This window comes from Portunus trituberculatus, chromosome 47, assembly GCF_017591435.1.
Source record: "Portunus trituberculatus isolate SZX2019 chromosome 47, ASM1759143v1, whole genome shotgun sequence".
Taxonomy (NCBI): Eukaryota; Metazoa; Arthropoda; class Malacostraca; order Decapoda; family Portunidae; genus Portunus; species Portunus trituberculatus.
This window is the reverse complement of record NC_059301.1, coordinates 37,416,935-37,435,162: the sequence shown is the minus strand read 5'-3', so window position 1 is coordinate 37,435,162 and position 18,228 is coordinate 37,416,935. Positions and strand designations below refer to the sequence as shown.

The window sequence follows — 18,228 nt, the reverse complement described above, 5'->3', positions numbered from 1 at the left end:
GAATAGACACATTAGAAATGAGTAGTTCTTCTAGATTTACGCTTATACTGTAGATTACTTTCACGAATCAGCCCCCAAATGTAGTCTCCCATCATGTTTTCATTATAAGACCCTTGGTAGCAGCGTTCAAAGTCCAATATATCCTGCTGAAAGCACTCGTCCTGCTCCTCGGAGTATGCTCCCATGTTTTCCTTAAATTTATGAAGATGGGCATCAAGGATATGGACTTTAAGGGACATCCTGCAACCCATCTTGCCCTAGTTTGTCACCAAATTCTCAACAAGCTCCACATAGTTTTTGGTCTTATGATTCCCAAGAAGGCAAAAACTACTGCGACAAAACTGTCCCATGCTGCTCTCTCTGTCCTTGAAAGTTTTTTGGGAAACTCCTTGCACTCCATGACCTTTTTTATTTGTGGACCAATAAAGACACCAGCTTCAACTTTCGCTGCAGATAACTTGGGGAAGAAATCTTGTAGGTACTTGAAAGCTGGGGACTCCTTATCTAGAGCTCTGACGAATTGTTTCATAAGGCCCAGTTTTAAGTGGAGTGGAGGAAACAGTACTTTTCTGTGATCCAACAATGGCTCCCATTTGACGTTGTTCTTCCCCACACTAAACTCGGTTCGCTGTGGCCAGTCCCGCTTGAGGTAGTGTGCCATGGTATCTCTGCTGACCCAAAGGCAAAGATAACAAGGATACTTGGTAAAGCCGCTTTGGAGACCCATCAGGAAAGCCACCATTTTGAAGTCTCCTATAACCTCCCAACGGTACTCTTCATATTTCAAGGTATCTAACAACATCTTGACACTCTTGTATTCCTCTTTGAGCTGGACAGAGTGGGCGAGGGTGAGAGATGGGTACATATTCCCGTTATGAAGCAGCACTGCTTTGAGGCTTTTACACGAGCTGTCGATAAAGAGCTGCCACTCTTTGGGGTTAAGGGTAATTCCAATTGCTTCAAACAAACCGGTCACATTGTGGCAAAAGCAAAGCTCATCTTGATGAGTGAAAAAGCTTGAAAAATGCTGGTGACGCTTTCTCTGACCTGATATGTGCACACTCTCATCTAGCAAATTCCACTGCTTGAGTCTTGACGTTAAAAGCTCGCCATTTGACTTTGTGAGGCCAAGGTCTCTGATCAGGTCATTGATGTCTTCTTGGCTGGGGTAATATGGATTTCTCTCATCAGTTGCGTCTCTGAACTCTGGATCAGTGTCTTCATGTTCTGAATTACTTTCCTTTTGTAAACACTGCTGCTCTCTCTTAGGAGGAGTGGGTACGGGGAGCTCAGAGCAGTGTGGCACTGGCGCAATGGATGACAGAAGGTCAGGATATATGATAGCAGGCACATTTTTTGCCTGCTCGACATTTGGAAGGGTCTACCATACAGAAAAAGCAATTGCTTGAGTGATCAGTTAGTTCCCTCCAAATTCGGGGGATTACAAATCTCATAGCTCTGTTTTCCCCTCTGTACCAACCTGTAAAAAGCAGAATGAAAATATAAGTATAAAAATACAGATACAGTCAACCCTCGGCTATCGCGACTTCGGCTATCGCGTTTTATTGCTATTGCGCACCCATGAAAAGCTACTAAAATTTCATTATCGCGACCTCAGATGCCTGCTATCGCGCGCCCCGCCATGACGTCATGGAATATCTGAGCGCTCATTGGCCAAAACCGCCTTCCCGCCAAGATCAATTCGGCTATCGCGTTTTCGGCTATGGCGCTGCTATTTCGGTCCCAATTGGGCGCGATAGCCGAGGGTTAAGTGTACATTAAACTCAGTGTAATAGGATATATTAGAATAAAAAAGTATATACTGTATATATATATATATATATATATATATATATATATATATATATATATATATATATATGTGTGTATGTGTGTGTGTGTGTGTTTCACTGTTTGATCTGCTGCAGTGTCTGACGAAACAGCCAGACGTTACTCTACGGAGCGAGCTCAGAGCTCATTATTTCCGATCTTCGGATAGGCCTGAGACCAGGCACACACCACACACTGGGACAACAAGGTCACAACTCCTTGATTTACATCCCGTACCTACTCACTGCTAGGTGAACAGGGGCTACACGGGAAAGGAGACACACCCAAATATCTCCACCCGGCCGGGGAATTGAACCCCGGTCCTCTGGCTTGTAAAGCCAGCGCTCTAACCACTGAGCTACCGGGTGTGTGTGTGTGTGTGTGTGTGTGTGTGTGTGTGTGTGTGTGTGTGTGTATATATATATATATATATATATATATATATATATATATATATATATATATATATATATATATATATGTTGAGCTGAGGTTGAGGGTACAGGATCTGTTGCAGGCCTCTCTACCTTCTTAAAATACTGCTCCAGGTTAGTCTGAACAGAGAGCAACCTCTTCTCATCCAAGATCTCCTTGTAACATTGCATCAAATCCATGATGCCACTGGAAACCTTAGTGAATCTTTCAAAGTTGGAATCCATAGCCTCAAAAGTTGCCAATGCTTGATGCATCTCGGCAAAACCTCTTGCCAAGCCCTGCCTTGTGAAAGCCCTAGGCTCTGGGGTGGGTGCTTCTTCTTCCTCTATGATCTGCTTCTCCAGTTGTATCAGGTCCTCAGCAGATAACTCCTCTCCATGAGATTCCAGCAGCTCTGTAACATCATCAACATCCATCTCCAAATCAGTTTCCTTACTCAGGGCAACAACATTCTTAATAACATGCTGAACTGTGTTCTCAAACCCATGGAAATCACCCACAAATTGAGGACACAGTTTTTTCCAAACACCATTCATGTTTGTTTGCTTAACCTCCTCCCAGGAATCAGCAATGTTCTTTACGGCATCAAGGATGTTGTAGGATTTCCAAAAGTCTTTTAGGGTCAAATTCTTCTTGGTTTCAGTTGCCTGTAAAGCCATAGCAATTGTCCTTTGGAGGTAGTAGGCCTTGAACGAAGCTATCACTCCTTGGTCCATAGGCTGTAACAGAGCCGTGGTATTAGGTGGAAGGTAAACCACCTTGACATTAGGGTTAAAGTCTCCCAGGTGGGCAGGGTGTCTAGGGGTATTGTCCAACACTAGCAACACCTTAAAAGGGATACCCTTGGAGGCCAAATACCACTCCACACTTGGCACAAAATAGTTGATGAACCAGTCCTCAAACACCGCAAGTGTCACCCATGCCTTTTTATTTGCCTTCCAAATGACTGGTAGTTGACTCTTCCAAATGCCCTTGAGTGCCCTTGGATTTTCAGCCTGATACACAAGCAAGGGCATCAGTTTGAAGTCGCCAGGAGCATTTCCCCCAAAAAGTAAAGTTAGCCTGTCCTTGCTGGCTTTATGACCTGGTGCTGACTTCTCCTCCTTGGCGATGTAAGTGCGGTCAGGCATATGCTTCCAAAATAAGCCTGTCTTATCCACGTTGAAGACTTGATGAGCAGAATAATCCCCCTCCTTAATTATCTCAGCCAACGCTTTAGGAAATTCATTTGCTGCTTTCTCATCACCACTAGCAGCTTCACCTTGCACTTTAAGGTTATGGTAATTGGCCCGAGCCTTAAATCGCATAAACCAACCCCTACTAGCCACAAACTCTTCACTTTCACTTCCTTCCCCCTTTTCTTCTTTCAGTGCCTCAAACAATCTTTTCGCCTTCTCCTGAATCACCATAAGGCTCACTGGAATACGCCGTTGATTTTGTTCTTCCAACCAAAGCACCAATAATCTTTCCATCTCAATAATTAGACCACTATGCTGCTTGGTTATCACTGTCGCTTTCATAGGAGCAGATCCTTTCACATGTTCCATAATGCGCTCTTTATCTTTGATGATGGTAGCCACAGTGGAACGACTAAGGCCAAGCGACCGGCCAATGTTTGTTGGTGTTTCTCCCTTTTGTGATCTCTTTATAATGTCCACTTTAACTTCCATGGTGATGGCCTTTCTCTTCTTTGATGCACTACCATCAGAAGAGTCTGCCTTACGCTTGGGAGCCATAACCAAGAGAGAGAGAGAGAGACGGTGCAAACAACCAAAATGGCGTATGTACAGAGACTTAAGACGCCGTCTTCCTCACCCTACAACCACAACAAAAAGTTTTCTTCCGCCGCGCGCCCAAAACTAGTTCGTGTTTGTTTACGTCACTTACGATGCTAAACCACCTAAGACAGAATGACGCCTAATATTATTTTTTATGCTTTTATGGGCGCGTTCGTAACCACAAAACGTCGTAAGTCGAGACTGTCGTAACCCGAGGACTCCTGTATATATATATATATATATATATATATATATATATATATATATATATATATATATATATATATATATATATATATATATATATATATATATATATATATATATATATATATATATATATATATATATATATATATATATATATATATTAGTGTTTTTCTTACCTTCCAGAGTTCTTTTGCAGAGTTACTTGGTGAAATGAGGTGCTCAAGGTTTGTCCTGATCCCGACAGGCATGCCGAAATATGCATTGAAGGCCTCGCACATTTTCAGTGATCTTTCCAGATATACGTTGCAAGACTGTACTAGAAGTTCGTGAAACGTTTGGATAGAATAATTTTGAAGGTTCTGGAGTCATCTAGAAAGTTCTTTAATTTTTTTCATGAAATTAGTGTAGAATCTGTCTAGATTTGAAGGGTGCTTGACAAACACAGCGACCGTCTTTCTTCCTTTATTGGCAAGCCAACAGAGATACAGGTCCGGCACGTCCTCACAGCTAGGCTACTACCCGGGAACTGGGTGACGCCAAGCTGTGGGGACAGAAGCTTTCCGCTGCTCCCCAGATGCCAGAGGTCGACATCCTACAACTCCCCCCCACCCAACAAGCTAAGAACCCTGGCTAATGCAGTGACAGTGTTCTTAAGTAAAATAAACATAACCTGGGAGCAGCAAAGAAGCAAAAATGAAAGAAAACATGAATAAATGACAAGTCCACAATCTAATATCACTGCTTGTGATACTTCTGTACCTTATTACACATAATCCTTCAGCCACCTTGGGGGGTCGCCTGGTGCGCCTCCCTTCACCATCCGTTCGGGGCGCTGGGGAGGGAGGAGACGGTGATAGCAGTGGAGTCGGTGGTGCCTGGTCTTCAGTGTCGGAGGCTTGAGGCACTGCAGGTGCTGGCCTCAGATGTTGCCGCATTCTGAGGGAGATGCGGCCACTACCGTCAAGTCTGACGAGATACTGCCTGTGGTCCCTTGCCTCTATGACGATGCCTGCTCTGTTCCACCTCCTGCCGTGCTGGTGGTCCTGGACGAGAACCCTGTCACCAGGCGCAAGGGGCGCGGGAGCGTGTGACGCTCCTGTCAGCCACCACTCTGTCGTGGTGGTGCGCCATCTGACGTTCTCGCTGCCACAGCGTCATTCCCCAAAACTTGTCAACCTCGAGTTTCCTTTTCACTGATGGTACTCCATCCCGTAGCTGGCGGCCTGTTGCTAGCTGAGCTGGTGACCTATTGATGCCCCATAGAGGTGTGTTAAGGTACTGGAGCAGAGCGAGAGAGATCTTATCGTTGTCAAGATTGCCATCAGCTCCAACGTTTCCCCGTAGTATTCTCTTGGCAGACTTCACGGCCACCTCTGCCCTTCCGTTTGACTGTGGGAAGTGCGCCGAGGACACCCGAACACCTACCCCCCACTTCTGGAGGAAGCTCTTCATCTCCTCACTCCCCAGATTGGTGCCTCCGTCCATGGAGAGCTGCTCTGGGGCACCCCATCTCGAGAAGTGGTGACGCAGCACGTCCTTAACTCTGCCTGATTCTGTGCCATCAGGCAGGTGAGGCACCTCCAGCCAACCCGTCAGCCTATCTGTGTAGACAATGTAGTCATGCCCCTCCAGCTGAAACAAATCCACCACAGTCTGCTGAAAGGGATAGTCAGGGGGCAGAGTGAAGAGAAGAGGCTCAGGGGGTTGGGAGGGGGCGTGTGTGTTGCACGTGTCACAGTTAGTGTGATAGTGCCTCAGGTCTCCCTCAATGCCAGGCCAGTATACTGCCTGTCGTGCTCTCCTGAGCATCGAGTCTATGCCCTGGTGGCCTGCGTGGAGGTGGGCTGCAACCTGCTTGCGTAGGAGGTCCGGAATCACCAGGCGAGGATGGTTGCTGTGGAAGGCATACGTCACCAGGCCTCGCGACACCCCCAGCCTCTCCCTGATGCTGTAGAAGGGGCGCAGGCATGCCAGCTCCTGGGACCTCTGTGGGTGCCAGTCACCTGCCAGCACCCTGGCCAGCAGTAGTTGGTACACGGGATCGTTCCTTGACGCCTGTAGCACCATGTCCTCGTCGAGGGTGAGGTTGTCTTGCAGTTCTAGTGCAGCAACGGTGGCGACGGCCATGGCTACTGACATCTCCTCATCCTGTTCCTCCTCCAGGGCACCAGGGGCTGCCTTCATAGATGGGTGCCTAGATAGAAAGTCTGCCGCGCAATTCTTCTTTCCCGGCAGGTAGCGGATCGTGAACTTGAATTGCAGCGTCCGCTCCTTCAGCCTGAACAGCCTTGGGTTGGCGACATCCGTGAGCGCTTTATCACCCAACAGGCCCACCAGAGGACGGTGATCAGTCACCAGAATAAGATTGGGGCAGCCTAGAAGGAAGAGGCGGGCCTTGTGGAGGCAGTATGCGACTGCCAGTGCCTCACCTTCTATGGGCGCGTACCCTTGTTCAGCTGGAGTTAAGTGGCGGCTACCACAGAGAGCCAGGCGCCAGCCCCCCTTGCAGCAGAGTGGGGCCTCAGGCGACACGCAGGAGCAGTGCTGTTGCAAGATGACGAAGCCTATGCCCTCTCTGCTCCAGTCTGTGATGGCAGCCGTCGGCCTAGTGCGGTCGTAGAAAGCCAGACCGTCCTTGGCCAGCTCACAGATGGTCTCCTTCGCCTGCTCCAGCTTCTGCTGCAGCTGCTCGTCCCAGTATACTTTCCGTCCTGTTGGCTTCTTCAGGAGGTCTCTAAACGGCTCCATGATGGGGGCGGTGGCCAGAAAGGGTGCCAGCTGGTTGACAAATCCAAACAGTGACCTCACGTCGGTGATGGTGGGCTGGCCAGGCATTGTGAAGTGCCTTATTGCTGAGAGACGGTCCTCGGTGGGCTTGTATGCTTCCCAACCAACGTGAAAGCCGACAAACTCCACCTCCTTGCAGCAGAACATGAACTTCTCTGGTTTGAGGGTGACGCCTACCATGGCACACCACTACAGGAAGTCGTAAGTGTGCCAGAATGCTTGCTCAATCCCGGCGTCATACAGGAGAGTGTTGTCCACACACTTGTGTTTGCGGGGAAAGCCACTCATCGCGTCATCAAACCGTTTGGTGTAAGCGTCTGTGGCTGAGCAGTGACCCATCGGCGTGTGGCAGTATTGGTACTGCCCCCACGGCGTGATGAATGTGGTCAAGTGGCAGCTCTCCTCATCAAGCTCCACCTGGTGGAATCCCCAATGCACATCCGCCACAGTCTTGTAGGAGTGAGGTGGGACATCTGATACCATGTCGAAGGGCATGGGCGTGTGGTGGGTCTCCCGCAGGCAGTAGGAGTTCAGTCTTTGAAAGTCCACCGTTCTTCTTGGTTTGCCAGACTTTTTAGCCACCACCACCATCCTCGCACACCACTCCGATGCCACGCCTGCCGGGACAGGGCGGATGACGCCCAGCTTGACGTCCTCGTCCAGTTGCCTCTTCACCTCGGTTGCCCAGTGTTTGGGAACTGTGGCTGGTGTGTGGCAAGCATAGGGCTGCGCATCCTGCTGTAGGTGAATGTGGTGAGGCGGGCCCTGCATCACGTGTAGAGGGTAACATTCAGTGTTGAAAGCAGATGCCGAGAAGTGCTTCAGTAGCCACTGCTCCAGCTGAGGGACGTTCTCCTCCAAGAGCATGGACAAGAGTTTGGGGCCGGTGACATACACCTGTGCTCCCGTGTCCGCGACCGCCGTCACTTTAGTCTCAGCCCCCTCCACCAATGGGGTGACTCACCTGTAGGAGGGGTTCTGGCGCCACCGCCACGCTGCCCACAGTGACGCTGTTGACGACCATGTCCTGTTTCTTCGCTGCCCGACACACCTTCTTCACTTGTCCCCTCTTGTCACACGACTTGCATACCAGGTTTCGTGCCGAGCAGGGTGCTTTTCCGTGCTTTTCCCCGCAGTAGTGACAGGACTTGCCGGGCGGGTCGCTTGACTGGGGTGCACACTCAGGCTGGCGGGGTGTGGGGCCACATTGGCGGTAACTGGCAACTAGGGGCTCCTCAGTGACGTCATCTGCCGTGACGTCAGCTCCCGCCACAGCATGGTCCCGCTCACTTTTCCCGCCAAAAACTGCGTCGCGTTTCACTGCCTCAAACGATACACAGAACTCTCTCAAACTATCAATGTCACTGAATGCACTGCACTTTCTGTACACCTCTTGCCTCAAACACTGATCACTAAGGCTAACCATCACCTTCCTCAGCAGCATGTACTCTGATAGGCTGCTATCACACCTGGGACACTGAAAACCACAGTCTGCCACCTCCTGGGCACACCGTGTCATATAGACACTGACCGACTCACCGCCCACCTGACGCGCGTTGAAGAAGTCATACCACTTCACTGCCTGGTTCGACGACTGCTGCACGATCTTGCCTATAGCCTCCAGAGCCTCCTTCGGCATCAGCGCCTCCCACTGTCCTGTCTCATACCTCACATCCAGCATGCACTGCAGGGCGGGAACACATAGCAGGCGGATGTGCAGCACTGCCTCCTGGTCAGGCCATCTGGCCAGCCTCAACCAGGATTCCACTGATCTACGCCACGACCTGAAGCTGGTCGGCGTCATCTCCATAGCACATTTCTCGGGCGGTCTGCCGCCCGAGGTTTGGCGTGCAGTAGGGAGGGACGCCATGCTTGCTTGAAGCAGTGCGAGAGCGTCATCCATCGTCAGTGGGGGCCTGGCAGGCAGCCTGGCCCTCACCTGCCTGCTGCCGCTCGGTGAGAACCTGGGGAGCCTTGAGGACCCCATTTCACTGCGCCATGAAGGGTGCTTGACAAACACAGCGACCGTCTTTCTTCCTTTATTGGCAAGCCAACAGAGATACAGGTCCGGCACGTCCTCACAGCTAGGCTACTACCCAGGAACTGGGTGACGCCAAGCTGTGGGAACAGAAGCTTTCCTGCGCTGCTCCCCAGATGCCAGAGCTCAACATCATACAAGATTGGTGGGGATAATTTATATTAGCCTATTATGATAGGCTAGTTTCAAAACATCGCTGGCCAGTTTATAAAAATCAAAGTTTAAAGGGAATAAGCATTACATTCTTTGTTTTTTAGATGAAAGGAAATAGAAAATAACATTAATTGACCAAAAACAAAAAAAAGTTAAAATTTTAATACACTGTGTTATTATGAATATATTTGTGCTTACCCTTTAATATTCCATTTATTCATCTAATTAGTAATGCATGTAAGTAATATGTAATGCAGTTAAAAAAAAGAGGGAGGGGAAGAGATAACAGGCTCCAAGGGTAGTCAAATTAAAGTCAGTACTGTGAGTGTGAGTGGCGGTGAAGTGTGGCGTGGATGACGTCATCACCCCTGCTCCCCCGCTCTGGGCCCTCTCGGATGACATGAGCAGATATCGTATCTGTGAATTTTTCCTACCATATATTGAATCGAAGGTAGTAATTTCCAGATACCGTAACTGTGAATTTACCGGATAAAGAACTACCGTATCACGAGGACTTACTGTATATGAGGTGCCTAGAACCAGAGTAATGTAAGTCCCAGAGATATAAAATGGAAAAAAAAGCAATCAAAGTTTTGCAGCATTCAGAATGCGATATCTCCTGAATTAATTTTTTGATTTGATTTGATTTTTTTTATGTAGTGGCCTATAGTGCCTGTAGGTTTACTTGAAGAGTATGGGAAGTGCTGTTCAGCTTCCACCCATTAGTGGTGCAGGCAATTTTATTTATAATGGTATCCATATTATGGCCCATATCACCACCCAAGCGCATCTTTGGTGTAACCATCTAGAACCTAGGTATCACGGTAACACATACGACAAATAGCAAAGTATCATCGCAGTATGTGGTGGGATTCAAACCCAATCCCATGCTCACCACCTTATCCACTAGGCCACTGCCTCCCTAAATTGATATAGGAAGTAGGAATTAGCTTCAAAATGTTTGTTATTGCATGTCGTTTACAGCCTATACCTGGGCATGTAGTGAAATTAAAGTATTCTGAAAGGCTAATGGATAACTTTTTTTATCTGGTTTATTTGTGAAAAAAATAACAACAACAACAACAATAGAGTGGAGACTCAATACTTGAACTTAATTAGTTCCAAATGGACATTCGAGCATTAAAAAGTTTGACTATTGATACCTATAAATCAGGTAATTCGTTCCAGGCATTGCCAAACCCAAGTTTTAGAAAAAAGTAGCGGTTTAATTTTGCAGTCGCTGCTAGCATTGGTGCACAGAAGCAGGGTTACCCAAGTTTAGAAAAAAGTAGTGGTTTAATTTTGCAGTCGCTGCTAGCATTGGCGCACAGAAGCAGGGTTAGCCTGTCTTGTTTCGTGGCAAATACTTCTCTTACTTTGTTATATAGATCATGTTTGATAGTTTTTTTCCAAAACGGGCAGTTTCATCACAATTCCTGACATCGGATATTCTTGGGTTGCCATTGATCGCTGGCTGTTTTAATACGCGACTCGGTATACAGCCAGCCAGCTCGCAAGAGACACACATTCTAAAATTCATATCATAATAAATCTTGAGGTATTGAGTCTTTGTACTGCAAAACATTAATTCCAAGTGTTTATCCTAACATTATCCATATGATCTGGTAATACACACTCTACAAAACTGTTATTATAAGCTTAATACTCACAGTCGCGGTTTCAATGCTCTTGCATTTTTTACCAGTCTCAACTACATATTTGGTTTGAACAATTTTTTCATATACACTTAACCCTTGGCTATCGCGTCCAATTGGGGCCGAAATAGCCGCGCTATAGCCGAAAACGCGATAGCCGAATTGAACAACTAATGTTGAAAATTGTTATTGGTACCGCAACCACAAATTTTACTCCTAATGTCCCTCATTTTTACTTCTTTTTAAATTAGTGTATAATCCATTGGTACCAATTAAAACATGTCAAAGTTATAACATAAAAAAAATTTACATCAGCTCATTGTATTTACTAGAGATGTACCGATGCATCGGTATCGGAATCGGAATCGGCGGTATCGGCCCATTTTTTGGGTATCGGTATCGGCTTATTTTATGCCAATACTTACGATACCTAAAAGGAATTTACTACTTAGTGATATATTCGATATAAGATATTGATTACTGAGTAATTTACCTTTGCAAATGGCTCCAAAAAACTTCTAGAATTGCTCCTATTTCACAAACGTTCTCAGAAGGACTTTCAGCATCCCCCAAAGCAAAGCCTTCCATCTGATAACAATCGCCGTCCACCAACTCATCCTGGTGTCCAGTGCAGTAATCAATATAAGTAGTAGTATCGGTATCGGTGGTATCAGTATCGATAGTAGTATCGGTATGTGCCCAATTAGGTGGTATCGGTATCGGTATCGGAATCGGCCAAAATTCTGGTATCGGTTTTGGCCAATGAGCGTTCAGATACCTCATCACGTCATGGCTGGGCACGCGATAGCAGGCATCTGAGGTCGCGATAATGAAATTTTAGCAGCTTTTCATGGGTGTGTGATAGCAATAAATCGCGATAGCTGAAGTCGCGATAGCCGAGGGTTGACTGTAGTTCAACAGAGAGCACTGTTTCTCCTCTAAATATTACAAAGGAATATATTCTGTAATAATCTTGGTAGAGCAACATTTTTTGCGGCCGAAGGCATATCAAACCGAAAAGACTAACTGAACTCGGGAACACCAAGTCCTCTTAAAACACCAAAACAACCCCGCGGCCTGCGGTTGTTTGGACAGTCCCCGATTTCAGTGACCTGTCCCCGGCTACTGCTGTCCCCGGTTTTCTGTAACTGAAAGATCACTTGATGCGTTAAAAACTACTTCTTTTGATTATGATAATTATGTCCTTTTATCATTACTTTTAGAATGTCAAGAATAAGTTTCCGTGAAGACGGTGAAATGTATGGCGGACACATTTTAACAGTTAATCGGTGTTCATGATAGATATTTCATCAGGTAGAGATTTTTTTTTCTTTGCAACTTGGGTGAGTAACGCAAGAGAAACTTTTGATTGCTGGTTTAGAAATGGTACGAATAGTGTCTTCGTTTGAGTTTTTCCAGTGCAAAAACACTACATATTTTTACCTCCCTGAACTGAAAATGTCCCTATAATTTGTCTCAGAAATCTGGTCACCCTAGTGTGGAGTGTTCTTAGAGCTGGAACAGAATGCCGGTTTATACATGTGATTTAGCTGACTGCAATTCTATATCAAAAAAGAAAAACCAAGGCGTGAAAGGATGGACTGTGTTTCCCAGAAAGAAAGATGCGGCTCGAAGAAGATTATGGGAGACACGATGTAAATGAGGCCCGATGTGGAGAGCTACCAAGGACCATGCTATCTGCTCAAAGCACTTCATAGATTGGTGCAAAAGACCGTCAGCATCACATCCAGATCCTGAACTGTTTGTTTATAACCGGCGGGGGGCAGGTAGAAACCTGCTTGATGTTGTTTACATACGGAATGGACAATCTTTCACTGAACTCATACAAGGATTTTGCATCAAAACATCGTGTTTATTTGATATTCGTCACATTTTCTGGATTTGATTGCTAATTAATTAACTTGAACCAATGAAATGTGCTTGCTTACTGAAAATAATGTAATTCACTCAAGGTGATGAAGTGTCCCAAAACTGAGACCATGAACCAAGTATTTTTGGCTTGTTTTGCTATATTACGTTCTCTGTGCTTGGTGAAGCTGATTAGAGATGTTCCTAATAATTAATTACTTAGTTTGATAGCACATATATGACGTAAATTTTTTTTCCATCATACCAAGTTGAATGTGCTAAATTAAGTTATCTGGCGAATCTGGCAGCTTTTCAGCACTTTCCGACGTCGGGAATTAACTCCTAAAACTTGAATGTTGGGATTTTCAGCTCGCGCTAACTTGGGAGGTTTGGTGAGAAACACAAAATAGCCTGTATTCACATACTGATTACACTTGGAAATTCAATAAATGAGTGAAAACTTCTGCCCACAAGCAACTCTTCTTTGCAATGCAAAAACCAGAAGTCTCTAGATGCCCACAATATCACAGGTTGAATGAGGTGGTATCATCGGTGTACGTGGCCTTGCATCCGATCGGGTCCAGTGTTCTTGGCTAGAGCGATAGAAAATGGGCTCCTTGTATCCTCCTTCTCTCTCTCTCTCTCTCTCTCTCTCTCTCTCTCTCTCTCTCTCTCTCTCTCTCTCTCTCTCTCTCTCTCTCTCTCAATCAAAATGTTCGCAAAGTGATCTAATTTGGGTTTTTTTTTTGTTGCAAATACATATATAAAATATATACAATAGGAGTTGCTGGTGGTGGTGGTGAAATGTCTTCCCCTTCGGTGGTTGAACCTCCTATATCCATATCAGAGCCCAAAACATCACTATCTTCGCTCTCTATTACTTGTATTGTAGAAACTGTTAATTCCAAAGCCCGTCTGATACCACTCATTCAAATGTTGTCTCCCCACAACATGGTGTGAGACCCAAGGTGTAGAAGTAAGGCGCACGGGAGAAGTGGTGGAATCGGACAATGTGAAATCACTGTTGCTCCCACCATCCATTATGGGAGTTGGTGACAGTAACGTTCTTTTCTTGAAATTCACAAACCACCCTTTACTTGCTTTAAAATCATCATTTGAATCAGATGTAGTATCAGAAATAAGATCATGATCCAGCAGCCTAGCCTTTGCACAAATTATGCCCTTTGACAAAGAATCACCAGCCATCTGCCTTTGGTTTATCCAATCAACAATTTTTCCATTTCTTCGCTTAAATTGCCTTTTCACACCAATCGCCACATCAGCTCTTTTAATGAGCTGTCTTCTTCAGTATTGTGGCTACTGTAGATTTAGCCATACAGTACTCAGCTGCTGTCAAATTGTCTAACATGAGAGACACCACCATGCCCAACAATTCCTGCTGAAAGGACTACAGAGTCCAGAAAATAGCCATCATCTCCAGGTGGTTGATGTGAAACCTCTGCTCCTGTGGAGACCACACCCCATGAGATGAGAGTCCCCCAGATGAGCACCCAAACTGTGAGGGGACACGTTGGAAAAACAAAGACTGTTCCGGAGGAGCCATCACAAAGGGAGCTCCCCTGAGAAGATGACCTGGATCCATCCCACAAGAGGTCCGCTAGACACAGCTGGGAAGGAGGAACCCGCCACCAGGGTGGGTCCGACGCTTCCTTCCAGTGTTTCTTCAGACACCACTGAAGGGTCCAAGAGCGTAGCTGGCTGACCAGGACCAGCCTCTCCAGGGAAGCCAGATGACCTAGGAGTGACCTCCATAGATACACTGTAGGGGCTCTGTCCTCTAGAAAACTCTCGAAACTGACAGAAACCAGCTGACCCTTTCTGGCGGTGGAAAAACCAGAGCCCTCACTGAATCCAGCACCATGCCCGGGTACTGTTTCCTTTGGCTGGGTACCAGGTCTGATTTGGGCAGATTGATCTGAATACCTAATTGAGCACACAGCTGCAAAACAGCCCAGATGGCACCTATGCACCCCTGGAGACTAGGCACTGTGACCAGCCAATCGTCCAGGTAATGGCGCAGGGAGATATCATGTCGATGAGCCCTTGAAGACAGTAGCGCCATCACCTTGGTAAAGACCTGCAGGGCAGTGGCAAGGCAAAATCAAAGAACTTTGAAATGAAAAACTTTGCCTAGCCAAACGAACTGCAGGTATGTACGAGAACGAGGGTGGATTGGAACTTAGAAAGACGTGCCCCTCAGATCCAGAGACACCATCCAATATCCCATGCTCATGGACTCCAAAACTGACACCACTGTTTCCATCTGGAAGGGGCTGACCACTAAAAGCTTGTTCAAAGCCATGAGTTTGAACACAGGTCTCTAACCCCCTGTTACCTTGGGTACAAGGAACAGACGGGTATAAAAATCTTCTAGCTTGCCCACCACAAGCTCTTTGGCCTCTTTGCCCAACATGTCCTGCACCACTAAGTCCAAGGTCACATGACAATCTGATCCCTCTGCATAACTCACATGGGATCCTCCAATGTGAGAACCCTTGGCCCAAAAGGACTCTCCCCCTGTAATGTAGGGCCTGGGGACAGGAACTGATGAAGAGGCACTAAGAAATGCACCCCCTCCTTGTCTGTCCTTTTATCTTGACCCCCACCCCCACCGGGCACAGAGGCTGAACCCTGAAAAGAAGAGGCTAACCGTTCCACAGAAGAGAGTGCACATTGCTGAGAAGCCAAGTGCTCATCATCCTGCACCATGGCCACCACAGCTGGATCAAAAAGCACATCAGAAATGGGAGAAGAAAGAAGCTGGCACTTCTCCCTGTCAGAAAAGGTACAAGGCAACAAATCCACTACAGCCTACATCTGTAAAATAAGGAGTTTACAACTTAGCTCCTCAGCAGGATGAAGAATGTCCTTTATTAGCCTTGGCCAGTGCCGACAAAAATTCCAAAACGTCCTGCTTCGTTCTAGAAGCAGCACCAAGTAGCCAAAATCTGGTCTGTCCAAGAGGCAATGTCAGCCATGGAGCCACACACTTTCTCCATTTGTGCCAATAGGCAGGAGGAGACAGAGACTGCTAGGTTGCCCATTGGCCATAGACCACCCAACTCCCATTTAACTGGAGGAGGAGCAGTGAGGCCTCCCTCAGGCAGATAAAAAGACCTGGCCCAGCCACACCAGTCACTAGACAACAGAAAATTGTCTGAGCAAAGCTTAGGCTCCTTCAGGGACCTGCATTGGGCTTCCTTATGGACAGCTTAAGCCATAAGCGACCATGGGAGAGTAAATGAGGGCTGGTGGGGCAAAACTGAGCCCTGTGCCCTTTCTACACCCGTAAGCTGGGATGAGGAAGAAGCCTCAGGAGGAGGCAGATGAAGATAGGCTCTCACTTAACCTATGAGGTGCAAAAAAGAGGAAACACCTTCTTAAGTGGGAGGCACGTCCTCCTCATCATCCTCACAGGATCCGGCTGTGGAAAGAGGGTGGCCAACTAGCATCGGAGCCGAAAGACCTTGGCCCACCCCACTGCTTCCAGGCACAGGAGCTGGTTGGCCAGCCTAAACAGAAGCCTCTTGAATAAGTGGAAGGCTTCCCAGCTTAGACTCACGAGGGTCCACATGGCCCAAACCACTGGGAGGAAGGGGATGTCTGCCAGGCATGGATATCGAGGGGCACACACCAATCGCTACACAAGGAACATGAGTCTGGTTGCCTGGCATGGGAGCCTTGTGGCTGACACCAACACTCATATTCTGGGTAGGGAGAAGGCCTCCAGACATTTTAGCATCATGGTTGTGGCCAAACTCCACCACCAAAGAAAGGGGAATAGTCTCACATGTGCCTAATCCATATGAGGAGATGATAAGCTGCCAGGCATGGGAGCTGTATGGCAGATGCCAGCCTCAACATCCTAGAAAGGAGTCTGGCCACCAGGCATGGGAACTGTATGGCAAACATTGACTTCTGTATCCTGAGTAGTGGGGTGGTCGAACTGTCACATCGTCTGCAAATAGAATAGCTTTTGATTTAGTGAAAATATTAGATATGGCATTTATGTAAATCAAAAATAAAATTGGATCCAAAACACTAACTTGCATGAGAGCCAGATGGCTGTTGCCAACCCCACCACCATAAACAGTGCCAAAGGTACCAGGAGCACCAGGCATTTCCTTACCTGTACCATGGATAAAACTGGGAGGGGATAAGAGACTGGCAGCCAGGCATGGGAGCCGTATGGCAGATGCCACCATCAGTATCCCGGAGAGAAGTCTGGCTGCCAGGCATGGGAGCTGTATGGCAGATGCCAATCTCCATATCCTGGGCATGGGAACTGGATGGCTGTCACTGACCCCACCACCATAAACAGTGCGAAAAGTACCAAGGGCACTGTGCACTGCCTTACCTGATACAGGAACTGAGGCATGGGAGCCACCTGTTGTTGTTGGGTCCACAGTGGACACTGGTACCATCTTGACCTCGGGACTGGTGGCACCAGGTGGTCCAGCCTGCCCTGGCCTCTGCATAGCCCCGCTCATTCCCGGCTGGGAATCATCTACCTGTGAAGCCGGAGACTGGAAACCAGAGAAGAGCTAACCTTAGGAAGAGGAGAGAAAGAGGGAAAAGCGGGGCCAACATCTCCTCCATCCTACACATGCATTTATGCAGCTGCTGTGACGAAGGGGAAGACTTATGCTTACCAGAAGAAAAAGCCTTCCTCCTCTCAGTACGGTCTTTAATACTTTCCAAAAGATGTAGAAACTGGTCTTGGGACAAGGCCTTACAACAATCACAATGTGAAGCATGGCTACAAAACACCTCCCTACATGACAAATACTCCCCATGAGGGTCCACCGTAAGTGACGGGAGGGGACGAGAACACTTCACACACTTACGTTGCATAATAACACACTTACAATATCCCTGTAGAAGATAGACAAACCAAGGAGTGACTAAAGGTAAACTCAACTGCTGCTGAAAAGGAAAAAAACAACAATGAGCTGGTGCAATCGCTGAGCTGAAGACGATGTGTAAGCCCTGTGACAGCAAAGAGGCGAATAAGGAAATCAGCTTGATGGGTGGTACCTGGGAGTAGAAAACGGGTTGGGTGTTTTCTGAAAGAAAACGAGAAAGGGCACCCCAAATATTTCTTTCTCTTCTTGTTCTTGAGCTGTTAGACATGGTGTAAGTTTGCTGTGGGAATGCAGGTATAAACAATAATTAATAATTATTGGTAGAAGTGTGTGTAATAACAAAAAGTTTTGAGAGAATTGCTACATATTACCACAAATGGCATTGCAGAAGAATTTTAAATGAATGAAGCAGTGAATATTTGAGGAAGAATAGGTAACATGTTTTGTTGTAGGATTTTTTTTATTAGAAATATAGGCTACTTATATTGGGTTTTATGATATATATTAATTCATTTTGCTTTATGATATATGTATATTAATTCATTTTCATATTAAACTGTCACACATGTTTGAAACATTAATTAACA

The 18,228-nt window shown here is 46.7% G+C and overlaps 2 protein-coding genes and 1 non-coding gene across 3 annotated transcripts in view; 1 reads left to right on the top strand and 2 right to left on the bottom strand.

Moving 5' to 3' along the window:
- LOC123520529 overlaps positions 1–18,228 on the top strand; it is a 203,601-nt gene that overhangs the window by 25,814 nt on the left and 159,559 nt on the right. The gene's annotated exons all lie outside the window — the stretch shown is intronic.
- On the bottom strand, positions 2,125–2,198 carry Trnav-uac. The gene has a single exon. It is a non-coding gene; the product is annotated as a tRNA-Val (tRNA).
- Positions 5,313–7,220, bottom strand: LOC123498233 (uncharacterized protein K02A2.6-like). Its single transcript, XM_045245395.1, has one exon. It carries the CDS (start codon positions 7,218–7,220, stop codon positions 5,313–5,315), a length of 1,908 nt encoding a protein of 635 aa, XP_045101330.1.